Genomic DNA, 22231 nt, shown 5'->3' on the forward strand with positions numbered 1-22231 from the left:
ATGCATATATGTATATACACATGAGTTTATATATATATAAACTGAACCATACATATATCAACCTCAATCATGTACTAATTACCAGTGACTCTGGGCAGGCCATGAAACCTATCTGAACCTCAATCTCCAGATCTATGAAATGAGAAAATAAAATATCTAAAACAGAAGTATACTGGGAAAATTAATGAGACAACGCAAGTCCAACTGTTCTGTTAAGTTCCTCACAATCATTTCTGAAGGAAAAGAGAAGCTTATTGTATGCTTTTGGAAGAAAGTTTCAGTAAACTTCTTTTAAAAATCAAATGTTATACAAAATATATTCACCTTTAGCTACTCAGCATGCAAATTTCATGGTGTAAAATTGGGTGCTCAGGTTGTATGGGCATTTAACACTTATTTCAGAGATAAAAGATACTACTTACTCTACAGAGTGGGAAAAATTTTTAGTTGGGGGCAGTGATTGTTCTGCGGGTAGCTGCTGTTTCTTTAAATTGGGTGAGAGAGTTATACAATTGCTGAGTCAGAAGAACTGGCAGCCTGGAGAATCAGAGCAAGAAAATGGTGGCCCTCGAGAAAAGAAAGCAAAACATAAGCTTTTTCTAATGCATCTGCAAAGTCATTGGTGTAATATTAGACAAAGTTAGTTTAAAAGCAGAAAAAATATGACTATAATCTGGGAGGAATATTTTTGTTTTTCTTGGAAATTATTCTTAAGCTTAAATTATTCATCGGTATTTACACCCTTGTTATTTGGCTCTTAGAGAGACACAGACTCATCATTTTGTCCGTAAGTGCTTTATTCTGTTAGAGCTACCTTTAACTGCAATCAAGCTTTGATCTTAACCAATATAAGCCCCTGAAACATTTCTGACTTGTTTTTTTCTGTCCTACATAATTGCAGGTTGTCATGTTTATTATGAGCCTGATTTGGATAATAAAATGAAATTTAAAAAAACCCTTCACACACACACACACACACACACACTTGTAGGAATGTGTAGACAGAGAGACCGAGAATGAGATTCATTTATCCTGTGTAAACAGAGGTAAGTGCCTATAATGCTTTTTAAAAGATACAATATACACCCCCTGTGGAAATGTTTCAAGTTTCAAGCTTTAAAACATAAATATATACTGTTACATAATTCTAATATTATGTTTTGGTTATGAAAATCTGGCATCTAAAAGGCAATTTTTTTTTTCTTGTTCAGATGAAGGATCATGTAACAGTGAAGTGCATGCTCCATTTGGTGAAATACCTCCATTGATGCCCAGACTTTCCTTCCTGGGACCCAAAGTGTGACCTACTGACTATAAATTAAAATCTAACTTAGAAACTCAGTTTTAAAATAAATAAGTAAAACTAATACTAAAAAGCAACATTGCCTGTATTTGTCGAATTGTATCCCAATGGGCCACTTGTAACAGAGATGACTTAAGAGACTTGTAGTAAAGGGATCAGATTTTCTGGAAGTGAAGTGCAGAAATATATATTTTTTATAGCATCCAAGTAATAATATTGTTGATAACGTCTGCCATGCTTTCTTGACTTCTGGTTACTTACATGCTTAAATGAAGAAGCAAAGGCATTTTTTACTCTACTCCAATTGTACAATTTTATTAGTTTCAATTTGCGTAAGAGATTACATCTTTGTTCATAGCCTTCTGAAATACTACAAAAGCTTTCTTCCCTTTAAAAAATCCCCACTGTACAACTATTTAAATCAATCACAAGATTTTGTTGCGCAGGTGAAGGAGAAAACAGAGCTGGGTAAAGAAGAATTAAAAAGTTCTTTGTGATACAAATATTGTGCTTTCACTGACATAGCCAATGTTACAATATAAAAGTCAACTTTCTCTTTTATAATGGATCTCTGATTCTTTGGGAATTTAAATCGTGTGATATTTTTTCCTTTGTATTATTATTATTATTATTTAATTATATAGTTCTGCCCAAATGTGAAGCTCTTTCCAGGGTTCGTGAAACAAGTGACTACACTGAGAAACACGGACAAGCAGCAAGATTTTCCTCAGTCCTCTCTCCCTTAAACAAATGCTATTGACACTGATTAACTTCAACAACTGTAAGTACACCTGGGCTTGCTGAATACACATGATTTAGGACATGGGGATTCTACTGAGGTCCCGAATTGTGGGCATTTTCTACGAGGAGTCAAAGCCTTTGAGATCTTCCTTGCCCTACTGAACAAAACCGTGTTCTCCATCATTTGGCTTGTTGTCTCAGAAGCAGATCTTGTTTTAATAACCCCTAAGAACTCTTCATTCTAATTAGCGATTTCATTTGAATGTTTTAACTGGGCGGGGGGCATGGGGGTGGCATTTTTCAAACTTGGGAGCAGCTGTAATGTAAAAAGAAAACAGTTGTGAGACATCATCACTAGGCTAGTCTTTACATCGTCCTGCACCCCCAGACAAGAAACCGAGATGGGGAGGCCTTTCCACTCCCCTGTGTCTCCAGCTAGCGAGAGAACGGAAAGGCCGCCAGGGCTGCGAGGCGCTCCACGCCCAGGTTCCCCGGCTCACATGACTCGCTCCCCACCCCGGCCCCCGCCACAGAAGGCCTAGCCAGCACCCAGCCGGGCTGGCGACTGGAGGATGCCTCCAGTTCTCCCTCCTTCCCTCCCTCCCTCCGGCATCCAGGAGGCCCGCGCAGACTCCGCCCGCTTCCCCCACTGCCTTTCCTCCTAATGGAGCCCCACAGCGTGATTAAATCCGTGTCTGTAGTTACCGTCACCGTGATCACCTATTACCGGCGGACACGGCTTGGGGGGGGGGGGGCGGGCTTCGAGAAATGGGGGTGGGGAGAGGGATCTAAATGGGCCAAGCGTTTACACTCTCGCTGGAGGGTCCTGCGCTAGTGCTAATGAAATCTTCGGCATCAGCAGCCTCTGTCTCTAGGAACTTAGAGGATGCGGAGGTAGGGGTAGAGGACGCAGGGGAGCAGCGGGTGGGCGAGCGGAGATCAGAGCAGCGCGAATTCCACCTGCCACCTACTGACGCTCTTTGGGGTCCTGGGGACACCGCTTGAACCCCAACCGAGCTCTAGGGGGTGGGGAAGGCAGCAAGCCGCTGCCTGGAGTCGCGGGGAGAGGTCTTGTGCGGGCGCGGGAGGGTGAGGAGGGGTGGGGTTGGGAGAAGAGATCGTCAGGAGGACGCAAGTGTTAGGACCAGAGGCCTAGAACCCAAGAACCTTCTAAGATGGAACTACGTGTGTCTCCCGTTAGGGCCCTGTCCTGCTTTCCCTGACTGTTAAGGCCACCTTCTAATATACGCGCACAAATCCCGTCCGCCTTGCTCTTCTCTACCCACCCAAGGCTAACGGCAATAGATACAGAACCAACGACTTTGGAAACGCCATGGAGCTTGCTGGTGAGGGTCACAGCACCTTGAACACTCAAAAATGTAAGGAAGAAAATATCATTCCCCCAACCTCCCATCCAGAGGAAATAACTAAATTCCATTATATAGTGAGAGGGAGAGAGAGAGTGCCCATAAGACAGCAAACGTGCGTGTGTATGCTAGAGAAAAAAAAGGTTATGTACAGCTTTGAATCTTAACTTTTAAAAACTCACCTAATTTCATGATTTTAATATTCTACTAAATATTCTTCAATATTCTTCAATATTCAATAAATCATGTGACATGATTTAAAATTTTGCTGCTAGAATTTTAGGCGACCTTCAATTTCTTGCTACTATTTATCCATCTCTGTCGATTTTTATTAGAATCTTTCTTCCCTGAGGGTGATTCCTAGATATAGAATTTCTGAAATGCATATATGAGTCTTTTTAGAGTTCTTGGGGCCTTCATTTGGCCTAGCTACTTGGGACGCTCACATTGCATATTGGACCACCTGGCTTGGGGTCCTGCATCCAGTTTCCACACCCTGGGAGTCAGCTCAAGTAGTTGGGTCCCTGCCACTCACTAGAAGACCCTGAATGAGTTCTGAGCTTCCAGTTTTAGTGTTATTCCAGCCCCTGCTGTTGTAGGCATTTGAGGAGTAAAATACTGGATAGGAAATCTCTGTTTCCTTTTCAAGTAAAAAATTAATAACAATCCAAAAGCTTTTGATACATACTACAACACTTTTTCTTGCCTATGGAGATTTCCAGAAAGTGCATTAATTTCATCAGGCAATAAAGATAATATTAGTGATTAGGTATGTGAGAATCAGAATTTAGAGAACCATACTTTTTTAAAAAAATGCATGTTCAATATTATAAGTTTGTGTTTAGAAAGAGAAACCATACTCATTGCTTACATAATTTAAACTTCAGAAATGAAGGACCAAAATACTCTGAGATTGGGTTTTGTGGCAAGAGTCTACAGTGTTTTAGCATGGAGTTTCAGTTTTAGTTCGGCCTAGGTGTTTTAGTATAGAAGACTAGTAAGATTTTCATGTATCTCAAAAAGTATTAAAGATTTTAAAAGAGTAAAAGATGTTCAGCTTTGCTATAAGAATATTTTTTGAAATGATCTGTACTACTTTACTAACAGGAATCATTCACATTAGGAAAACTAAACTGGTAACAGTAGCTACCAGTGATGAACTAACATGTAATAGCAGGTCTGTGAAACATTACAGACACTGAGAGCAACAGGCCATGATATTGTTGCCTTAGGATGACAATGATCTTTTTTTAAATTCAATAGTCCTTAAAGAAGCAAAGTGAATATTAAATATTGATCTCTGAAATGCCTAATGTTCATTTAGAACACAATACAAATTAGGGAGTATATTCATTGGGAATGCTTATTTATGCCAACTGCACACTACTTAAAACCTCAATATGACTCTGCTATAAAATGTATGGTAAAACACTAAAAGCTCCCAATAGATACAAATAAATGCACATTTATCTTCATAATGAAACTATGACTACTTGTAAGCACACCAAGGCAAAAGGTTACAGATCAATAGCATAATTCATCAGGTATATGTGGATAAGAAACTAGTAATATAGAATTTCATTATATATACTATAAATCCCATAAAAATAAAGGCATAATGAATATTTTTGAAGAAATTTAGAAAATGTTAAAGTAATATCTTACATATTTGTATTGACTTTAAATACAAAATTCATACAAGTAATTTTTTTGCTCTTGCACCTCAAGAAACTGCATGAGTCCCAATGCAATTAGCATTCATATATATTCTTAAATGCATATAACCACAGGACTAATATATAAATGTGAAATTTATGATTACATAGCATTATAATTACCACTGCCAGATGTTTATATTGTACGTGTATAATTTCACATACTAAGCTGGAAATTGCACATATTTTCAAGGCATGGTCTGTTCTATTCAAACAGTGTGTTTTATCATCAGATGCTTGCTGAAAATCAGGCCTTTCATATAATGAATACGCTTTTAAATAACTTCACACATAATTCCTGAAAATTGATTTATACCTAAATAAAAATGAATGACTGCTTTCAACATGCCTGTCATTTTTATATTAATATTTTATATCACAAATATATTCAAAGTGAATATACTCCCTAATCATAATATTGTTTCATATTCCTGAAATAGAAAATACAGGATTTTAGTATTTACATTCCTACCTATTTTTTACTTTGTTACTATAGATTTCCATAAGCAACTTTGTAATATAAGTAATTTTATATAGGGAATAATATTAACTATAGAAATAAGACAACTATTATAAAGAGAGGAATATTAACCACTAAATTCAAGCACATGTTTCAAAATGGCTAAGCGTTTGCTGATAAGCCACTGTTAGAAAATAAAGCAGGGTCTTGTTGATGTTTTAAAATAAACTAAAATGAGATCTAGCAAGCCTTAAAATCTCTGGTTTGATTTTTTAAAAAGTGAGCTTTCATAGCAATATGAAGAAATGCACATTTATGCTATTCATTGTTAGATTTTTTGCTAACAGAAATTGAGGCATCAAAAACGCTGATAGTTTTCCACTTTCACGTCAAAAAGCCAATCAACCTCGTAGTAGTAAAGAAGCTCCCTCTCTGTCTCTTTACAGGCCTTTGCTTTATTGAAGCTATAAACTCCGGGGAAAGCCATGCCACCAGGAAGGTCACAAGAAATGGCGCCTCGCTAAATTATTTTTAGACTTATTATCCAAGTTTTAATTTAGCATTCAGCATATTGTGACTAGATCGTTTTCCCCAGTGTCTCTGGTCGTAGGAAATTACACTGTGTGCAAAGATTCATCCCACTTGAGGATAAAACTACTTCGGATTCTGTTTTTTAAGAAGTAGGCCTCATTTTTAAAAATTGTGTTAATTGTGGTCAGAGATGAAGAAAACAGGCTGAAATGTGATTCCTCGGGGACCTCACTGCACCTCTCTCGTCTGCTAAACACAGGAGCAAGGTCCCGAGGACTTTCTGTCGCCCAGGCCGACGAGACAGCCACTTTTTCCTGACCACGTAAGCGCACCTCTGCTGGCTGCAAGATCCCCGACAGCACGTGTTTGCTCCAGGGGCAGTTACTGATCCTTCGATCAGGAAGTCGAACTGCGCGGGCTCCCACTCCCGCGTGTCCTCTGCTCTCCTAGAAGGAGGGAGGGGTGCCCGAGCTCGGAGGCCCGGGAGAGGGAGGAACCAAAAAAAAAAAGGCGGCCTCCAGAAAACAAAGACCGTTAGCCTAAATTCCCCCCAGGGCGAAAGGCAGTGTGCCGAAAATACACCTTGCCCACGAGGTGTGCGTGTGTGTGCGGTCTGCTGACTCCCACCCAGGAAATTCACGGTCCCTGACTTCTAGGGTGGGCTGAGCAGCTCTCCGTGGCCCTCCGAGTTTCACAGCACCAAGCAAGGGTGTGAAGAGGGCTCGGGGCGCAAGGTTTCGGGAGAGTCGCATCTCTAAGCCACTGGAACCCGACCGGGGGAAACAGCGTCCATCCCCCGCCCCCGTAACCTCCTCCTCCTCCTCGCCTCGCCAGGACCATGACTTATCTGTGTATTAAATCACGCCAAACGCAATCAGCCGAGCGCCACAGCGCCCGGGATTTTCGGAGGGCCTTTCCTACCTGGTCTTCTAGGTTGCGGCTGCTGCCCTCGGCGCTGGCTCCTCACTAGCATCAGCACGAGGGCCGCATCGGCCCGCACGCTCCGCGCCGCCCACTCACCCGCAGGCCGCGCGATCTGCACCACGAAAGCCCTCACTCGAGGCGGGCCGCACGCGTGCCGAATGCGGACGGTCACCAAGAACCTGCGCACCATGTTCTGGCCTCCACCACCGTTGAGCTCCGCAGCCGCTGCGCCGCCCTTTGGCACCGGAGGTGAGCAGCACCGCCCCGGCCCCCCGACTGCAGACTCAGACCCGCGCGCCGCCCCCAACCCATCTCCGCCCCGAAGGCGCGCACTCGCGTCCCTGCGCGCGCCCGGCCCCCTCCTCCTCTCCACCTTCCAAGGGCTCGGGACCGTTCAGTGTCCGGCGCGCGCGGGAAAGGCTGTCGCGGGCGCCCGGAGGGAGGCGCGCGCTGGGGTGCTCGCGCCCTGGGCTCCTCTGCCTCCCGCCTACCGCTTCTTTCCCGCCCTATCCGCGCCCCCACCCCCCGCCCCGCCACCTTCCCACCCTCAGCGCGGGCGCCCCACGCGGTGACAGCCCGAGCGCCTGCAGCCAGAACGCATCCCCGGGCAGCCCGCCCCCCTCGCAACATCCGTCACCTGACGCGGCCTACCAGGAACAGCCGCGCTCCCGCGGCTCGGGTCCCGCTAGCCTCCCCGCTCCCGGCCCGCGCCTCTGTCCGCGGCCTTTATTCCTCACGCCCCACGTCCGGAGTCTGTCTTCTGTTTTCTGCAACACCGGATTACTTAAAAGAGCAAAGGAAAGAGAGACGAGCAAGGTCCTCTCATGGCTGTGTCCGCCAATCAGGAGGCTGAGTGTCAGTTTTGAAAGAAAATGCCGCTCCGCTCCGGTTCTAGGTTTGGGAAGCCAGCGACATTGAGCCGAACCGCTGCGCGCTGCCGGCTGCGGTCTCTGGGCGCCGCTGGAGCTGGGGCCGGCGCCGGACCAGGTAGGCGGAGCGGAGACCCCGCGGGCCCAATCGGTGCGCGCACCCCTGCCGGGACCCGCTGTCGCGTCGCCCGCCCGGGGCGAGGGGCGCCGGGCTGGAGCTCGAACCCAGTCCGCTTCTTCGGGGGCTGTTTTATTTTCGGTTTTGACTTCAAGATGCGGCGGAGCATCTGAGCGCTTCTTCCTCTTTCCTCCTCCGGCCGCGGCCCCTCCCCCCACCCCACCCGGGGCCGCTCCCGGGCGCCCGGCGCGGCGCGGTTCTGGGTCCTTCAGCTGGGTCCGCTGCTTCCCCCTCAGCGCCCGGCCTGCGACACCCGCGGCTCCCGCTGCCTGTCCCCGCGGCCGCCGTCCCTCCCTCTTCTCCCCGCCCCCGCCCTCTGCCCCCAGTTTCCTTCCACATCACTGATCCTTTCTTTCTAGACACACTGCCCTGCTCCTCCCCGCCGCGGTCCTCTCGGAGCAGGAAAAGCCGGGGAAGGAAAGGAAGGCGCGGCGGGGAGCGGGGGTGAGGCGAGGACGCGGAGGCGGCCGAGGACACGGAGAGCCGGGTCCCAGGGCGCACTCTGGCGAATCGGCTCGGGGTCTGCAGCTCGGACGCGGGCCCGGCTGCTCTCGGCGAGAGGGAAGTCGAGCCGGGACGCCGGCTCCAGGCGCGCCGCGCTGCCTGGGCGTCCGGACCTCCGAGGGGCCTGCGGTCTGCGGGGATCTGTCCAGAGTCTCGCGGGGCTGGAGCGGCGGCCCGGCGTGCGCAGGACGCTGCAGGACTGGGCCCGGCTTTCGAAGCCTGGAAATGGAGCCCGCCTCGCTGCGGGTTTCCGTTCGTCTGCTTGGGCCTAGTGGCCTCGTTGCAGAAGCGGGACCCATTCCACGGCAGCGTGGGAGCTGGCGGAGCTCTCAGTGGATCAGACGCCAAGCCCCAGCGCTCCGCGAGGAGGAAGGTGGGGCCACCTACCGCGTTATGGCCGTGCTGTCACCCGGGGGCCGGGCGGAGCACGCGCGGCCTCCCTGCTCCCATCCCCCACCCGTCACAGGACGTCGCTGTCCGAACTCGGGACCGAGGGACTGGCCGTCGCTGCACAGCCGCTCTGAATGCCTGTCAGGTATTCGTAGATGCCCCTGTCGGCTGTTCCCGAGCGCGGGGCTGCGGCCTGGGTGCCCGCCCAGGCTCCCGAGCGCCGTGCCGCGTGCTGCGGCTCTTGCCGCCCTGCTGCCGGGGTAAGCGTTCCTTCTCGCTCTCCACGAGGCTGGCTCCTCCTGGAGTTGTGTCTTCAGCTGTCGCCGCGAAGAAATGCTGCCCGGTTCAGGCAGGCACTGTCAGCGCGCGCTGCCTTTGTCCTGACAGCAGTGGTCCTAACTGCAGGTTTGCTTACCTGTTTGCTGTGTCTGTCTCTCACGAGCTCCGCGGGAACCGGATCCTGCTCTGTCTTCTCTGCGATCATGACACGGGCCCTGCCCTCCCCACCCCCAACCCCCAAAAAACCTCAAAGGAGAGATGAACGAGTGAAAATCCAATGTAATGAGGGCGCTTGGTTGGGCAGTTGTGAAGGGAAACAGCTGAAGAACTGCCAGTGGTGACGGGTTTCCTGGGCCCAGGCAGGCATTAAACCGTGGTGGGGAAGGCCCTTCTTACACATCTCTTGAATTTGTTACTCATTTTAGCCAGAGTTCTCTAGGGAGACAGAACCAGTAGTGTGTGTGTGTGTGTGGTGTGGTGTGTACACAAGAGGGTACTTTAGAAAGTTACTGGAAGATAGATTTAAAAGATAAGCTTATTTTGGTGCAAAAGTAATTGAAATCCATGCATTGCTCTTTGATAATGTGCATTTCCATGAAGTTTTGGAAGACTGCTGGTATATGTGTGTATATACAAATAGAAGTGTATATATACATATGGAAACACACACACACAGAGGTACTTTGAGGAACTGGCTGGGGAGATGGGGGCTGGAGATGGGACTTGCTGGCAAATTGTTAATTTGGGGGGGGGGCAGGTTGACCAGCTGGTGACCCTGCAGCAAGGGGTCTGAGTCAGAGTCTGGAGGCAGAATTCTTTCTTGAGGGACCTCATACTTTTCTCTTCAACCCTTCAACAGGTAGGATGAGGCCCACTCGCATTATGGAGGTTTAATAGTTTCTATTGGATTAACTATTAATAGTTTCTATTAATATTTAAATATTAAAACTATTAATAGTTTTTATTGGCTTAACTATTAATCACATCTTAAAAAATACATTCACAGCAACATTTAGGTGATGTTTTACCACAAAACTGAGTACTACGTCCTAATCAGGTTGGCACATAAAACAAACCATCACATTGTCATACCATACCTGAGGGCTCTTCTGACCCTCAGTTTCTGAACCAAATTGAAATTTGGGGATTTATCTGTATGGATTGGGCGTGTTTTGCTTAAACCATAGCCACTTTCTCTCCACAGGAACTTGTCCTGGAGATAAGGCCGTTGTCCATTTCAGAGGAATGTCAGTTGAGTTACAGAATGATTACATAGTTTAAATTTTATACTTTTAAATTCAGTCTTGGGTTTCCCTGTTAACCAACACCTGTTCTTTACCAGTTGTGATATACAGGGGAATTCTAATTTTAATATTAGGGTAAGCAAGTGCAATTATGAAGATGATTCTCTGGCAAAACAACTAATATGTGATTTTTGACTACATGGTCTTCAAAAATCCAAAGAAATGGGCAATACCCTTTGTATATACTTTAACTTATCTCACTTTTGTTCTCACAGCGGCTCTTTGAATTTGGAATTGTTACTCCTATTTTGCAGGTATGAAGACTGAGGCCCAGAGAGGTTCAGATCTTGGACACTTCCTGCTTAGAACAAGTGACAAGGCTGGCATCATCAGCAAGGTCTTTTGAGTGCAAGCCCAATGTGCTTTCTGTTGTCCCTAAGGCCAGAGTCAATAGAGTGTGTGAGTTAATTGTGAGTCACTTATGCACACAGAATCATTGAATATCGGAGGTTTTCTTCACTCTCTTCCATTGACCTAAGAAACTAATAGTTCTCTGAGTTTTTTTTTTTTTTTTAATAGGGAAGACAATTTTCTGTTCTGGATCAGCAAGTACGTCTCAGGCAGAGATGAGGAGAAAAGGTTACTGAATGTTTCTTGTCTTTGTCCTCTCGGTTCCCCATGATATCATAAGACACCAGATATTCCTTAGGTAATTCTTGTTATCAAAATCTCATAAGAAACAGTCCTATTACTGTTCATGCTCAAACTTAAACCTCCAAAGGCATAAGACAAGAGATACCATAAGCAAGGTTAGGAAACAGTTATTTGTTCATAAGCAACAAAAAGATTAATATCTAGAATTTATAAGTAAATGCACAAACCAGTAAAAAAAGACAACCCAGTAGAAAAATGGCTAAAGAATATAATAGGAAGCTTGTAGTAGAGTACATGCAAACAATGGAGTATATGAAGAAAAAATATATTGTCTAATTAGTAAATATAAACAAAACAATGGCATGTCACTATAAATGTGACAAAAGAAAATGAAGTGGCAGGGTTGTCAGGAACCACTCACTCCTACACACTGTTATATACTGGCATAATTGCTTTGAAAGACAACATTATAGTGTTGACCAAGACTGTATATGCATATATGTCACCTTCAACTCAGCTCTTCCACTCTCACAATTTATCTAAGTATGCAAAGGTACACAGAAATAATGTGTGGAGATATGTATATATCTACATATGCATGTATATACACATATAGATATATACTATATATGTAGTTATATATAAATATGGAACATGTGTTTGTGTATATATATGCATATGCATATATATCATTTGACTCAGCAGTTTCCTAAATATGAAAAATACATATTTATGTGTGTATACATACACACATATCTTTAGGTATTAAAAGATATACACACAAATATATAAATATGTGCATACACATGTAACTATGGATTTTACAGATGTATATACATACATATATAAAGGAGTATACTTTAGTCATAGCAATTTCACACCTACAACCTACTACAAATAACTCATATAAATATGCAAAGTTCTAGCCAGTGTATAATAGCAACAAAATGGAAGAAAGAGAAATGTTTATAAAAAGAAACTATTGTTTTAAAAATTAGGGTTCATCTATGAAACATAAGTTTGCAGCCATAAGAAAAAGAAGTGCATCTACATGATTTGAAAATGGAAGTTGTCAAAAATCCATTGCTAATTTAAAAAACAGATGACAGAATAGTATGATCCATTTATCTTCTAAATGTGTGTGTGTTGATGGAAGTATATTTACAGTTTTATGCACCTATATTTCTAGAAGGATAATTAAATTTTAGTAATAGTGATGAAGGCCCTCCCCACTTTTTTTTTCTTTATCATAAGGCTAGTGCTTGTGGATGGTCCATCTCGAATTTTCTAATGATTCCAAATAACTTACTGAGAAGAAGAGGAGGCATGCCTGACTTTTGGGCCTCAACATCTTTGGTCAGCAGAGTTGGTAAAGAGACCTAATCATTTTTTTGGAACATGAAGGATTTCAAAAATCTTTAGTACAATTTTGGAAAAATTGGGAGCACATTTGATTTCTTAAAAACTGCCTTTAAGAACTACTGAAATTTAAAGTACTACTTACTTGGTAAGGTGCTCATTGAAATTTACAAGGAATTCAAGAAAGCCCTGAATATGGGCTGACCTATGAAGCAGATATTCCAGAGGTCCTCACAGAGTCCCCATGAAGTCAAAAGTTGTCATAAAAAAACAGTGGAGTTTCCAAATGCTTCACTGATGTGGAGGCACATGAGAAACTCGATGTCTTTTAAAATATCTGTATTGGTTTTGATTTCTAATGTAAATATTTGCAGTTCACCTAAGAAAATTCAGTTACTGTATTGATGGCTTTTAAAATTGAAATAAAGATACATGTTCATTAAAAAAAATGTAGTGATTACCAATGAGTAGTGAGAACGGGGGTATGTGGGGAGGTTTCACTGGTTTTTACTTAATGCTTTTTGCTTTCTAGACTTTTTGAACGTTTAATCTGAGTAGGAATTATTAAAATAACAGCCACAGAAATTTGGGAGCCCAAACCTAGGGACTGTAAGTCTACAGACCTGGATCTGATCAGCAAGTCTGAATTTGAAAACATTACAAGTGATTCTGACAAGGAGCCAGGGTTGAGAACTAATTCCCTCAAATGGAAGTGGTTTTAAACTTCCCTTCAAATGACTTCTAGGACCAATACCACCATTGTATAGGTAGAACAAGTACTTGGGACTAAATGTGGGATGAAGTTTCATTTAATTTTTCATTAGAAAAGGGGTGGTATTAAATCTTTCTGTTTACAGTGACATTTATTTATTTATTTTTAAGACATTTATTTATTTGAAAGGTGAAGTTACAGGGTGGTGGGAGAGAGAGAATGAGAATGAGAGAAATATCTTACATCCGCTGGTTCACCCCCTAAATGGCTGTAATAGCTGGAGCTGGGCTGATCTGAGCCAGGAGCCTGGAGCTTCTTCTGGGTCTCCCATGTAGATGCAGGGGCCCAAGGACTTGGACCCCTTTCCTCTGCTTTTCCAGGTGCATTAGCAGGGAGCTAGATCTGAAGTGGAGCAGCCGGGACTTGAACCGGTGCCAGTATGGGATGCCAGCCCTGCAGGCAGCAGCTTTATCTGCTATGCTATAGCGCCTGCTCCTACAACGACATTTAACAGATCAAAAGCCAGTATGAAATTCTAGAATAGTCTTATTGTGGTAATTCTAAATATCAAAGGCAGTCCTGAGAATAAAGAGTAGTGGAGGATAATTGAATTACTTTCAAGTCATGGTTATAATTTAAAATGGTAGGTGGCATGTTGGCAGGGATACCTAGGGTCCTGAAGGGTACTTGCGTGTCTCAGAAAATTGGTGGACCTTAGGGACTTTTAGATGGACAGAGAAATGACTCCATAAAACTCTTTTTAACAGTCACCCTTAAGAACTTTGTGTTGACAATAGTCTGCTGATTTGTCTATGAGTTAGTAAACAGAATAAATTGTTTGATGTTTTATGTCTATGTATTATCTCCCATATACACATTGTAAAAATGTGTGATTACCTACAATGGCTTTGTTTGAAGCTTAGATAAAGAAAATACAGTGTAATTGTATTATTCATAAGAGGAGAGAAACCTGAAGAACACTGGATAATCCTTACATTTGCTTTGGGCCTACATTGAAACCCATGTAAACATCACTCATTCTTCGTCCTAACCTCCATTTTGTAATCCATAACTCAGTACCTAGGATACGGTGCAGAACAAGGTAAAAGCTTTTAGGAAGATCCAGTTTTCAGCTAAGACAAGAAGATGGAGAGATTTGTAAACAGGTAGAAGATAGAAGTTTAAAATGGAATTGAGTCAGGGACAGTAGCACCAACCACATCAGACTAGAGGATACTTATAATAGTGAGAGGGCAAATAGAGGGTTATTCATCTGGGGAAGAGGCCAAAGCCAAGTGTGAAAGGGAAATGAGGCATGGTTTAATTATTGTAACTGGTCTTAAAGCTCTGAGTTGAATTCTGTTGTAAAATATTTTCTGTGCCAGCATGGACTATATCAACTGGGAGTCTAGTGCCAGGGGCTTTTGAGTGGCAAAGGGATTAAAATAGGTCTTTGGGCTCCTTTATACATTTCAAGTATAATGTGAAGAGCTGCGAGATGGTCAGCATGCCATCTTGGTATATTGTTTATGGTTCATTTTCCAGCAAACTCTTTGGTTTATATTTAATTCAAACTTCAAGTTAGTCAGAGTCGGTGATCATTTTTGAGGCATTCATATCATTACTGCACTTAATATATACTGCTTTCCAGTTACATACTGTTTCATTAGCAGCACTGGTATCAGAGCAAATTTTTCTTTTAGTAAGTAATTAATAGGGCCAATATATGAAAGCTGATGAGTTTCTTTAAGATGAGTATGCTATTTCTTATGTAAGGAATGATGTTAAGATCATCTCAGTAGGGAACTTAAAGGAGTAATTCTATTTACATAGATGAAATAGAGAAAAACTTGATAAAAATCAGTATAGTAAAGGGAATGAACACATTTCCATTATTGTAGGACTGGAAATAGTTAACAAACTCCATCACATATAGGCCAGCCAAGATACCTGTTGGTTTGGAATTTTACTCATGTATGAATTCAATTCAACTTTAGTAGATAGTGACCAACAGTTTTTCAAAGCGTAGCAATTGACATTCTCACCAATAACTTGAGAGAGTTCCAATTGCTGCATATACTTGGCAATATGTGGTATTGTCAGTAATCTTAATTTTAGCCATTCTGGGGATGTGTAAGGTTTTGTGATGTGGTTTTAAGTTGCCTTTCTCTGACGACTCATGGAGGTCAAATACCTTTTCATTTGCTTGTTGGACATTGGATACCATTTTGTGACATTCTTAAACCTCTTGTCAGTTTTTCCTTTTTTTTTAAAAATTAAAAAAAATTTTAAAGTTATACAAGTTTGATGTATTTCATATGTACAGATTTAGGGACATAGTAATACTTCCCATCCTATCTTCCCTCCCACCCATGCTCCAACCCTTCTTCCTCCTCCTTCTCCCAATCCCACTCTTAATTTTTACAGAGATCTACTTTAGGTTTATTTGATGATCCTAAAGTTACCCTACACTAAGTAAAATAATTCAACAAATAGTATAAAGGGAAAAAAAAAACACTGTTCCTCAACATAAGAGACAAGGGCTGTCTTGTCAGTTTTTCTTTGCTGTTGTCTTTTCCTCATTAATTTCTGGAAGTTCTTTCATATTTTGGTTAGGAGAACTTTTTGGATACCTGCGTTACAAATATCTTCTTCATGCTCTCTTTTCCTATTCACTGATTAATGGTGTTTTGGTGAACAGAAGGTCTTAATTTCCGCATAGCTGTCTCTTGATTTCCCTCTTCTCTTGGACCTTGGTCCTGTTTATTGCCTTGTAGCTCTTCAAGTAATATCTACAAAATAGGTTCTCCAGCTTTTCTAGATGTCCCCAATGGAAGAACTGGGCAGAATTCCCTCAGGCAATCACCATTAATTTGTCTAGTTCTTTCTTCTGGCATTTCCATATTTTAAATACACACAACAGAATGCTACTTAACATTTTATACTGACTTTTAAATGTGGTAACTGAGCATTTAACTATCTTGCACTTGTAGCCACAGTCTCTTATCCTCCTAGTATACTTATTTACTGTATTTACTTTATGGTATAAAATTTTAAGCCACATTTATTATATCAAGACTATCTAAAATATTTACTGCAGACACGTGATTGGAAGAAGTTTTAAAGTCAGTTTAGTTTAGGGTGATGGGGATTGGGGGAAGGATTCTCTTTGAAGTTTTCAACAGCCCCAATCAATAGTCCAGATTTTCCAGAATAATCTCAATGTCAACTAAAGCAAGCTCTAGGGGTTCTTAGATTCTAGGCACTGTAGTTGTTCTTTCTATTTTGGAGTGACCCAGAAGAATCATGCTCTGTGGAATTTATGAAGTGACTGTGGGGTAACTTTGAATTGCTGGGAGGGGAGGGTGGAGCAGCCACCAGCAGGCCAGTCCCAGCTGACGTCCTAGCATTCACCTCTCCACAGGGCTCTGCAGGGTCGTTCCTCTTGGCAAATGCGCAGCCAACTCTTGTGACATTGATAAAGACTCGGGAAGACGCCCTCAACAAGAGATCCAGCTGTTGAGTCAGAAGCAGCTCACTTTATGAGAAGACTTATTTACCTCTCAATTTCGGAGGTTCAAGGGCATGGCGCTGGCACTGGCTCAGTTCTCCGCTGTGTTCCTGCACGGCAGCTAGCAATGGCGGGGAGCAAGCCAGTGGCTACATCACGGGACGTCTGGGCAGCCAAGTGCTGGGAGCGCCGGCGCCTGGCGCCTCGGCTCGCCCCTCTCCGCCGCGCCCTCTTCCCCGGGCTCCTGAGCTCTGGTCCTTCTAATATAGGCAAGTTTTCTTTTGTTCCTAACTCAGCCCTATTTAGGTCAGAAACCCCTGTTAAATGCTCACTTAAAAAGCACCTTTTCTTCCCTTCAGAGAACTAGTATTAGTTTGTAGATATGCACTTGTGCAATATTTTGTAAATTTATTGAACCTATTTGTCTCACTTTAAGAAACATTCTTCTAATGTCTGAATAGCATGAGAAAATAGAAAACACAATTGGAAAAAAATAAGATGAAATGAGAAAGACCTTAAAATTAAACTATTTACTTTGCACCAGCACGTTTTCTGTCCTGGTCCCCTCAAATTTGCCTGTCATTTTTTAATGAACTGGTAGAGATGGTGGTTAGAAAGGGGTTCCCTCACTCTAGGGCTCCAGAATTTTAAAATGTTTTTCTTATCTTCTCCATTCCTGTACACAAAGGAACTTCAAGAAGTTTGTGGAAAAGGATTCTAGGTAAAAAAAAAAAATAATAAATAAAAATCTAGTGAAAAATTAAAAAAAAGAAGTTTGTGAGGAAAATGTAATTAAAAACTAAACTTATGTTGGTGCAGAATTTTTTCTGAAGTACACGCCCTTTTTCATAACATGTATTTTCCATGACAAAATTATTACTAATGACACCATCACAGTCATATATGCAATGAATTCATAAAATTCATAAAAATATAGAACTTTTGTGATTCATATGTAGGGAACTGAAGAGAGAATCTAGTCCATCTCCTCCCTCGACAGAGGCAGAAAATTGAAGCTGATCAAAGTTACATGACTTAGTGGTCTTATGTTGAATTAATTGAGGAATCAATGTGGAAATCCAGGTCGTCTGTCTTCCAATCAAGTCCTTGTTTCTCTTTCCTCCATGCCCTCTTTCTGTACAGTTATAAATAGAATTGGAGAATATATGGAAAGTATTAAAGAATTATTATTCCAAGTAGTTCTGAAATTAAGATTTTTCTCATATATGTGATTATCTATCATCAGTTCATAATTGAACTTTGAAATCACGCCAACCTAAAAAATTGTTTAAGTTTTCATTAGCTTCTGTTCATAATGAAAATCTTGTAATGTCAGAATTTGGTTATGATAATTATTGATAGAAAGAGAGCAGAACTCACTACACTTTAGAAGACACTGGCTTTTGCATTTGCCTCTGAAGGCAGTCCACAGGAGTGCTTCTTCAGATGATTTCTTTATGCTTTGCAGATCATTAATTCCACTTCCTCTGCTTTTGCTAGAATGTCACTATATTGAAAAAATTTTAAATTACGCCCTATCATAAAAATAATCAGCCTCTGATCAAGCATAAAGGAAAATGTATGCAACTTTCACTTTTGGAAAAATTTAGGGACAGTACAGAGATAGTAAAAAAAAAACTACATTGACTATAATATATTAATGTATCTTGTTTTTAAAACATTGTCTTTAACATCTCTAATGAAGGAAGAACAATACAGAATCTTAATGTAAGTGTAAGTGAAATTAGTTGTATATATTTGCAGAAGAGCAGCTACCTAACTTCATAAGATAAATTATTTGGTCCTGGGCGTTGTTGTGTTTGCTGTAATATGGAAACAAACCATAAAAGTATTTTTAAGCACCCACTTTCCCAAAGGTTTCATGAATCTTGGGCTCTGCTTTGAATGTTTCATTCCTTAGTTCTGGAATCACTAATTTTAACCATTACTGCACAGGAAATTTTAACTGGATTTTGCTTTCATCATAAATTTCCATTATTTTTTCTATCTATCTCTGTAAAGAGGAAAGATAAAATGAGGCCAAATGAATAAATTATCAAATTTCTAAACTTAACATTCAGATCTCTCAATAATGAAGATCAACTGGTAGGAGTTATATAAGCCTTGGTATCTATGTATCTAAACTAGATACATAAATAACAAGTCTGCTTAATTTTCTATAATTCCACAATGGAACCAGAAGCAGGGTTCATGAACACAGTAACATTGTTTGCATGTATCCTTCAAAGTGAAATCCTTAACAAACTTAATAGTATATATCTCCTTGTACTTCAGGTAAAACATACTAGACAAACCTGTTTGCTAGAGCTTTTAAAAACTGAATAAATTACACATTAATAATTTATTAATTTAATACAATTGACTTTTGATAATGTTTTGGTTTCAGTTTAGATGTAAAAAAATGTAACATAGTACTGTGGGATCCACAATTTTTTAAAATTTTCCCTTAATATCAGGTTGTCATTGGGAAAGATTCCACAATGACTTTAAATTAGGGATGAATTAGCATATGTGTTGTAGGAATTTTATGAGATCAACGTTTTTTATGACTGAGTGCATGCAACTAGCAAATTATAAGCCTTGGAACTTAAGAAATAGAGGACAGATTACGGGATTTTATAAGTTTAGTGGGAGACTTGGAATGATCATTTGACTTCTTCCATGAAGATTGTTTCTTAGTAATTGTAAAACAATATAAAGTTGAAAAATTCTTGTAGTCAGTAATGATCTAGTACTTAAGCAAACTGTCTTTGTAGTTTAGTTAGAAAATGGCGATTACTTTTTTTTGTTTTACAAGTCTTTCTGGAAGGTGTTCCTTGGGGGCTAGTCTCCATATTTTTTATATTTTAAAAGATTTAAAACAATTGTTCATATTTGCTAAGTATTAGAAAAGTCATCCTAGAACTTTTAAGGTAGAACATTAATATTTTTAAAAGTATTAATTATCTTCATATGAATCATCAATGATTTTGAAGGCCCATGCAGTGGGGGGAAAAGCCATGATCTTTGTGGTGAAAACAGTTGAAATTTACTGTCTTAGCAATTTTGAAGTGTACAGTACTCTATAATTAAATATATTCACCATGCTGTGCAATAGGACTTACAGACTTTCCTCCTGACATTTTGTACTATTTGACCATCAGATCCCCTGCCATGCATTCCCCAGCCTCTGTAATGACCATCCTATTCTCTTCTTCTGTGAGCTGTTTTGTTTCAATTCAACATATAAGTCAGAACTTGGGGGATTTGTCTGTGTCTGATTTAGTTCACTAGGCATACTGCTAAGTATTTGAGGGGATATGTATGTTAACTAGTATGAGTTAATGATTCTACATTGAATTCATAAATAGTATCATTTTGTATCCCATAAATGCATACAATTATTATCAATTTATAATTTAAAAGACAAAGAACAAAGTTAGACCATGTTTCCAATTGTGCAGCAGGTGTTCTGAAGTCCCATACCATTTCACAGGCTTCCAGAGAAATTCTCTGGGGAATTAAAACTTCTCTCAAGGCAACAAACACTACATGTGTTGACTGATAACGGCAATTTGCCTGAGACTTTACAGTTCTTTTGTAGTTTCTCTATAGTTAAATTAATATCAACCACAATCTTAGCTATTACTGGTAATGGTACATTACCTTTTCTCCACTATGTACTTAAAATACTTGAAGATCCCACACTAGAAACAATTATGTGAGAGATGCAGGATTGTAGCTTCAGAAAGTATGCATTGAGCTGTCTGAACTGTGCTCAAATTCTTTCTCTTCTAATGTTCTGCAAATGTGACATGCTTGCGAAAGCGTTTTTAAAATGCAATTAAAAAGCCTCACATGAAGAATGATTTGGATCTGTGTAATAAGTATTACTTCTTAGCAGCCTGCATTTTGATATTAGAAAAAATCAAAATGAAATTCATCACTAACTTTCCCAGAAATAAACCACTTTACATTTCTAATGTGACTTTTATAATTTTTTTAAAAATAATTCTTTGACATGATGAAAACAGTATCTCAAAGAAACAGAGGCAAATTAGCCTTTGCATATAAGTAATTTATCATTCTCTCTTTAAACTTGATCTTCTATAAGTAACCATGGATATTTATATCGTTTTTTTCCTTTGAAGCCAAATAATAATGTGAAATGTTTCTTTTTATGGTTATTTTTATATCTATTAAGTCTGTGTCCCAGACACTGTGTTAGGCAAAACCAGCAAAATTTAGTTTTGGCCATGAGTTTACAGTATCACAGGAAAGAAAGACAATCAGCCATCCTTATATGCTGGAGGAACATGAAGGGAATCATAGAGCAGGGGTACTTAGATTACTGTCAGTATGTAATTTAGGTTAGTTATTCAGTCAACAAATGCTCAGGTTATTGAAAGATTTTCTTGAAAATGTATTACTTGAGCAGTATACAGAAAAGGTGACCCGCCCGATCATGTGATCATGTGGGAGTAAAGGGACCAAGAGAAAACTTCCAGCCAGGGCATGGGGGAAGACTATAGCATGCTCAGGAGGCCTCAAAAAACATTAGAATTGGCTAGATGTAGGCTAGTGTATATATGAGAAGGGCCACTGCTGTGTTTTAAATGTGTTGCCCGAAAAGTATATGTTGGAAACAGTCCCCAGTGTAACAGCATTGGGAGCTGGAGCCCGATGGCACCCTCTTGAACCTGACACCAGCTGTGAAAAGGCTTGAGGCCTGGAGATTATCTCTCTGCATCCTGGCCCTCTGATGCTTTCCCCCATGTTAGGATCCTCCAGCGAGGTCCCCAATAGATGTAGCCTCTGGACTTGCCAGCCTCCAGAAAAATGATTCTCGCCCACAAAACAGAACACCTCACAAATACCTTCTACTGTTTACTAAATGAACCCCACATCTTGGGAACCAGAGAGTCTAACTTTGCATATCCAGGAATGAGTATTCTGTTACCTCTGGCAAGTTGTTGGGTATTTCTCTGCCTTTTTGTCCTCATCTGGTAAACAATACCTATCTCACAGGTTTAAGTGTTACATGGAGAAGTGTATTTTGAAGCATGCTTAGTATAAATTATATGTTAATAAACATCTTTCCCCCAGTAAGACATAGTCTGGTCTTCGTTCAACTAACTTGTCCCAATAATATATCAGTTTGGGGTAATGAGTAATTGATGGGGAAGTAAAGATTTTTGTATTCAGCTCAAAGGTAATCCTTTTTATAAATCTACTCTCAAATTAGTTTGTTGTTTCCTTTTCTCTCTTTATATGTACATATAGTATGCTGGACATTTAGAAGCATAAGACATGCATAAATCTTACATTTAACTTTCCGAGGTATGTGTAGCCAGTTTTTATAAATTACTGTTGGAATCACTTACCAATAATTATTACAAAGGGTGAGAGAAGTGAGCTCCTCGGGTCTTTGTACATTCTCAGTAGTGGTAAATCCATGTAAACACATTTCTTAGTCAAATCACTCACATC

General features: G+C 41.1%; 2 protein-coding genes across 5 annotated transcripts in view; one reads left to right on the plus strand and one right to left on the minus strand.

Moving 5' to 3' along the window:
* Positions 1-7941, minus strand: part of LOC100340625 (cyclin-dependent kinase inhibitor 2A) — a 26978-nt gene extending 19037 nt beyond the window's left edge. Inside the window, exon 1 of one of the 4 annotated variants that reach the window (XM_089317851.1) lies at positions 7693-7941. The gene's annotated coding sequence lies outside the window, so the exon portion shown is untranslated. Of the gene's footprint in view, positions 1-7038; positions 7631-7692 lie in introns of those variants that run through there. The other 3 variants (XM_089317847.1, XM_089317845.1, XM_089317844.1) reach the window with 3 other exon arrangements.
* Positions 7230-12967, plus strand: LOC127493574 (uncharacterized). Its single transcript, XM_070061298.2, has 5 exons — positions 7230-7609; positions 7696-7792; positions 7937-8028; positions 8448-9242; positions 10820-12967. The coding sequence occupies exons 1-5, from the start codon at positions 7230-7232 to the stop codon at positions 10830-10832; spliced, it is 1377 nt and encodes a 458-aa protein (XP_069917399.2). The 3' UTR covers positions 10833-12967.
* Positions 12968-22231: the final 9264 nt, after the last annotated feature.

The sequence above is a fragment of the Oryctolagus cuniculus genome, chromosome 1 (assembly GCF_051225735.1).
Source record: "Oryctolagus cuniculus isolate XC-2025 breed Fujian yellow rabbit chromosome 1, ASM5122573v1, whole genome shotgun sequence".
NCBI classification, from domain to species: Eukaryota; Metazoa; Chordata; class Mammalia; order Lagomorpha; family Leporidae; genus Oryctolagus; species Oryctolagus cuniculus.